The sequence below is a fragment of the Primulina huaijiensis genome, unplaced genomic scaffold, assembly GCF_012295235.1.
Source record: "Primulina huaijiensis isolate GDHJ02 unplaced genomic scaffold, ASM1229523v2 scaffold15405, whole genome shotgun sequence".
NCBI classification, from domain to species: Eukaryota; Viridiplantae; Streptophyta; class Magnoliopsida; order Lamiales; family Gesneriaceae; genus Primulina; species Primulina huaijiensis.
This window is the reverse complement of record NW_027343132.1, coordinates 1-5,909: the sequence shown is the minus strand read 5'-3', so window position 1 is coordinate 5,909 and position 5,909 is coordinate 1. Positions and strand designations below refer to the sequence as shown.

Genomic DNA, 5,909 nt, shown 5'->3' with positions numbered 1-5,909 from the left:
CAGTTTTTCACACTCATTCGCAAACAGTTAGGGTGCAGGTTGACTTCAACTTAGACCCGGACTCATGGGGAATGTTTTAGACCTGAACCCATTGTCATCCCAAGCATTGCTCATGACTTCGGCAAACAGTTAGTGTGCAGGTCGACATCGGTTTAGACCCGGACTCATGGGAATGTTTTAGACCTGAACCCATTGTTACCCCAAGCATTGCAATGTTTTAGACCTGAACCCATTGTTACCCCAAGCATTGCTCATGTCTTCGGCAAACAGTGTGCAGGTCGACTACGGTTTAGACCCGGACTCACGGTAATGTTTTAGACCTAAACCCATTGTTATCCCACGGATTCGGCACATATGAAGAACTTTCAAAATGTGAAGCAGAACATGGATATTTCATATTTCTAATCCTATATTTTGTAACATCATTTCATCTAGCAGAACGACATTAACCCAACACATGCCATTTTCCTTCTTTCATTTTATATTCAATAAAATCAGTTCTTTACATATCCTTCCATATTCAAAGTTTCTACTAAAATTATTAACAAACTTAGTACAAAAATCACGCCCCCTCGACCTGGCAAAATGAAACCCATCTCTAGACCAATGCCAATGCAACAAAAAATCTCGTGCTAAGCTCGAAACAAGAAGCCAATCGTCAGACTGATAAGAGATACCATGCACACAAAGAGTGGTGGGAAACCAACTACAACCTTTCTTCCGCCGCTCTTTCTCCTTGACATTGCCTGCATGAAGGAAAAACACCAACAGAAATCAGAGTTATGAAAACGAGAAGGTTGTGGTTATGAAATTCTCCTTACGAAAACCCAATGATGTATAGTCAATAGTCATTCTAGGTTTAAACTGATGTAGAATGGCTGTCTTGTCCAGAGAGAACAAGAAGCAATGTCCCTATGTTCTATCATGTTTTATACGTGAAGTCAGCAAGTAACAGTCCCCTCAAATGAAAAGATTCAACCTTATGCGAAATACTTCTCGAAAAAAACAAAAAAAAAAAAATTGACCAGGTCATCTTCCTAATCACAAGTCATGTTCATAAGTATCTAAAAACGCAATAAACCAAAGTGATTAATAATGATGATGATGACAAACATTGGATAGTTTCAGTTACCGTTCAGTCGTGACAGAAAGTAGAGGCAAGACATCATGGGATTACTAAAAAAGACTAAAAGGAAGATGCCAAGAGTATTAGATTCACCCACCAATTCTTGCCTTAGAGTTTCCGTCTCACGAATGATATTCATCTTTTCTTCTTTTAGCTTCAAAATGGTGCATTCAGCCTGTAAAAATAAATTTTATAAAAAAAAAAGAAGAAGAAAGAAATCTTATGTTACATTGTTACCAGTCCCATTTCAAAGATCTATTCATCGAACATTAATTTAGTCTCCATCCATTATACTTTGACTTGTGGAAAAAGTGATGTCTGTATTCAGTAAAACAGGCACATATTTAACCATTATTCATAACCTATTCAAGTTAAATCACATATTTCATATCAGATATGTACCTTAAGTAATTATATTACTAATTAATAAATTTTTGAATTTTATAATTAATATGTTTGAAAATATAATAAATATTTGTGCCAAGTTTCTATTATGTAGAATAGAGTCATTGAGGATGCTCCTTTGCCACAAAGATCTCACAAATGGACGATCGGCACGTCCTAAGGACACGTGACCCCCAAATTTCAACATTACATGATTAAGTACTAACCTCAATTAGCTTCGAATCTAACGAACTAATCTTCAACTGTAACTCCTTGAAATCTGTTAGCTTCAACTCCATTGCTTCCACGTTTTTAGCTTGCTTTGATTCGTCATTCTTATCAGAGTAGAACTCCTCACTCTTGGCAGGAACTGACTTCATACCGTCCTTCACCTTCGGTGATATAGACTCTTCCAGGTTATTAACAATCTTGATTGCATTCGGTTTCTTAATTGACTGCACCTAAGAGACAAATAAGTTCATACTTTGATAAGGTTAATGGCTCTTCGATTTAATTAGCAACCCGTCCTACTCAAAAGCATGTAAAGTTGATCTTTCAGGAAAATATAAGTGATGATTTCTGTCCATGAAAGACAGACTATAATTCACAGGAATTAACTGTGGTTCAAGGTGCAAGAGACAAGTGCATTTTATTATTTTCAAGTTTATATTTAATAGAACTGCAAAATCATCAAAATAATTAGGTATCACTATTGTCAAAAATGCTCGCTGCTGAAAGAGAATAACACACCGTAGCCTGGAATTTGTCATTAATCATACATGAAAACAAGCAGTCAAAATGTCTCACCATATCAGGAGGTGGTAAACTTTCAACTCCATACTGCAATTTAGCCTCTGGCACTGACTGCTCATTATTTGGCTCTTGCTTAGAAATTCCATTAACTGGTAGCAGAACAGGAGAATGGGGTTCTTCTGGCAACAAGCGCTCATGAGTATCTTCTTGCTTGAGAATTCCATGAACTGGTAGCTTGCCAGGTGAATTCGGTGCACTAGCAAGAACAACCCGGATCTTCATCTCTTCAATATAATTTTCACTATCTTTTGCAAACTGCAAGAAGAAAAAGAAAAGTAAAACAGCCATGATCATGATGACCCATCATTTTCCACCAATGTTCTGCCATGCTACGCAACAGAAAACAAGAAACTACAGGAAAATGGTAAGAGCGTGACAATATCTGAAATCCTACCATGTCAGATGTAATCCCCTCTTCCGTGGTGCCAAATGGCACCACTGTACTCTGAATCAGAAATTTGTCCTTGAATTGCAACTCAAGGGGAGCTGATTTTTGAGCTTGCATTGTGACTGCATTAGATGTACAAGTCAAAACTACAAAAACTAAAAGCTGAAACACCCATCACGATACATCAAGAGGTAAGGCAACAAATTTTTTTAATCTATTCTCTACGTATTTAAATGCAGAAAAGTTCAGAATGACTTCTAATGATGATCCAAACATCCTTATCCATTATAATGCCCCCATTTTATACTCTTCACGTCCAAGTTCGCATATTAAAAATCTCTCTGATCATTTGTTAGGAAATAATTTTGCTATACCCGGGAATCAGTTATATAAACCTTCCCTATCAATCAAGCCTCAGGTCGGCTCAGTCCAGATACTACTACTGCGTACAGCATGAAATAAAGATTGACACCTCTGCCACCTGATCAGGAATAAAAGTCAAGTAGGTCACCATATCATAGATTACTTCATGTCAAACTTCCTGTAAAGATGGAGTTGAAGACCATTGTCACATAAAGAATCAACGTATGTTGTGTTGATAAATTGTACGTGCTTCAGCTCAAGCACAGTTTACAATATCAAATCGTGTTGTGATTTATGTCGAAATCTCTTCTGTTCATATGCAAAATTATTTTAAAGAATTTTCAAGCGTATATGCATTATAATGCTATCACCATTAAATTCAGGTAATGCCATACCCAAATAAGGAAAGTGTTTCTTCTCAACTATTCCTTTTTATTTTGAAGAAAATACTTAATAGTTATCACGTCTCAAAAGAACTTAATTTTCTTATGGAAAAAAATAACTTGTCCACATAAATCGTCAGCAATGGACATAGAATAGAGCCTTTACATTCCCCACTCCACCACACAAAAGATAAATGAATGTGAGATATGAACAAGGTAAAATAAAGTAGCTACGAAATCACAGGTAGACTTTGGCTTGATTATACTGACATTAGGTCTCACACAGTACTTCTTAGGTGATGTTGTCTTCACCTGTTATGACAACCATCCATCAGTTTTCATAACATATATTTAAAAAGGATTTATAATCACATTAAAGAAAAAAGTTCCTACAAATGATGTCAGAGTTGCAAAAAGATAGGATACAATAACAGGATCCAAAAAAACTAACCTTGAAAGCCACGTACTGTTTGGTGGCATTGGTAAGGTGAACAGTGCATGAACTATGTTTCTTCACCTCAACTAAAGGCCAATGAAGCATCAGACCAGCAACCATTTCGAATGTACATCAAATGCATAAAAAATTTGAATGGAGAAGCAAGACAAAAAATCAGTCAGCAAATTTCTCAGAGAAAATAACGTCAGTCCAGTTAAATGAAAAAAGCTTAATTACTCAATCATATCCGTACAAAAGAGGGTTTCTAGCTTTCATTATCAAGAAAAGAAGTATTATATCTGGACGAATGTAGTTTGCTTTCTTTAACAAATCAGCAATCAGATTCCCAATACCGTGACAACTAACACAAACTTAGTTTTGATCAAAGAAATGCATCAACTATCAAAGGTAGCTTTTAAAGGGGAATTCTGATTCCAGATAAATTTAGTCCGTGAACATCTATTAATGTAGAGAAAAGGTTGTCATGAAAATTATTGTTTACACGTAGATGAGAGCATTAAATTAAAGGACAAACGACCAAGTGAAACAGTAATATAATTGTGCTATAACTATCCATTCACATCATCAAGCATTTGCAATTAATCACTTACATATGAATTTAATTTCCTGAGGCAAAAACTCTACAAGCTGAGTTTTCATAATTCTTCACACCTAAAAACAAATGCAAAAAAAAAGTCGACTAAATAAATTTTGAATAAAGCAAGAATAAGAAAACTTCACAATAATGCATTTCCTTCACTTGTTGAAATAACATCTAGGTTAGAATGTAAGCAAATTGAATAACTATATTTACAAAAAAAACATCGCATATTTTGAATTTAATGGAAACAAAGAAATGTTTAAAAAAACATGTTTTTGGACGGATTTGGATCCTCTGCTGTGGCTAGATGATCTCTGACAATTTTTCAATTTTAAATTTTATTTGACACGTGAGGTCCATCAGATGATGGACTGATCATCTTGTATAAAAATGTACATCACCGGTGCTGTGTTTTCAGATCCAAATTCGTTTTTTGACATATATTCTTCTCAAAATTGAAACGAATTTGGTGAAGATACTCGTAACTGATTAATTATATAACGAAAACAATCTTTAAGTAAAAAAGCAGCCATAAATTGATAAAAAAAAATAATAATAATAAATTTTCCATCCCCGAGTGCTGTAAATTTTTAATGTACTTCATTTTCCAACGATCTCACCAGCCAAAAAGTGCGCACATCTCGATGTACCATGCTTTACAGACACCAAAAACAAGTACGCCGACTCTCAAAAACTCGGGGGAGTCTATGCTACCGGAAGTAGATTTCCCGGTTTTTGTTTTATACAAAAACACCGAAGAGAGTAGAACTCCCGTGTAGCATTTACTCACCTCAAAAAAATCCCATTTCGTCAGTAGATTCAAAATTAAAACAATTCAGCACCGAAACAGAATCACATAACATCAAAGTCCATCAAGTAACAACTACCAGCACAAATCGCAATCACAACACAAATCGATCCTTTTTGAACGAACATCACCACTCACACCGTATACAAACACAAAAAACGGAAAAAAAAAAAAAGAAAAAAAAGAGGAAGAGAATCATGAAAAACGATACTCACAAGATGTTGTTACACTTTGGGAACCTCCAATTGGATACTATTTCGCAGTAATCAGAATTCAAATTCAAAATTCGAACTGAAAATTGAAATGTTACTCGAATTGTGGAAACAGAGTAGAGAGAAGACCGAAAGAGTTGCTGAACTGAAAATTTACGCTACTTGAAAGAAAGAAAATGACAGTAAAAAGGTCGGGAAATTGTCCTTCAATCTCCAGCCGTGGGTATTTTTTTAGTATCATATTTTCACATTAAGTGTATCACACCACATTTCCATATGAAGTGTATCACATTTTGTATGATNATTTTGTATGACATAGTACCACAATTTTGTGGATAGAGATTGAACCTAAAGAAATATTTTGATTGAGAATTTTTCATCAACTTCCCCTAAAA

At 35.1% G+C, this 5,909-nt stretch overlaps 1 protein-coding gene across 4 annotated transcripts; it reads right to left on the bottom strand.

Annotated features, from left to right (window-relative positions):
- Nucleotides 1-445: 445 nt before the first annotated feature.
- Nucleotides 446-5,693, bottom strand: LOC140965890 (vesicle-associated protein 2-2-like). 4 transcript variants are annotated; one of them, XM_073426122.1, is made up of 10 exons: nt 5,518-5,691; nt 5,145-5,284; nt 4,505-4,565; nt 3,909-3,979; nt 3,690-3,769; nt 2,718-2,835; nt 2,318-2,578; nt 1,738-1,971; nt 1,224-1,301; nt 446-746 (listed from the first exon to the last, which is right to left on the bottom strand). In XM_073426122.1, the coding sequence occupies exons 3-10, from the start codon at nt 4,551-4,553 to the stop codon at nt 633-635; spliced, it is 1,005 nt and encodes a 334-aa protein (XP_073282223.1). In that variant the 5' UTR covers nt 4,554-4,565; nt 5,145-5,284; nt 5,518-5,691; the 3' UTR covers nt 446-632. The 4 variants fall into 4 exon arrangements, with proteins under 4 accessions (XP_073282223.1, XP_073282225.1, XP_073282222.1 ...); XM_073426124.1 differs by lacking the exon at nt 5,145-5,284 and having other exon boundaries at nt 1,738-1,965; nt 5,518-5,693; XM_073426121.1 differs by lacking the exon at nt 5,145-5,284.
- Between the last annotated feature and the right edge of the window lie 216 nt (nt 5,694-5,909).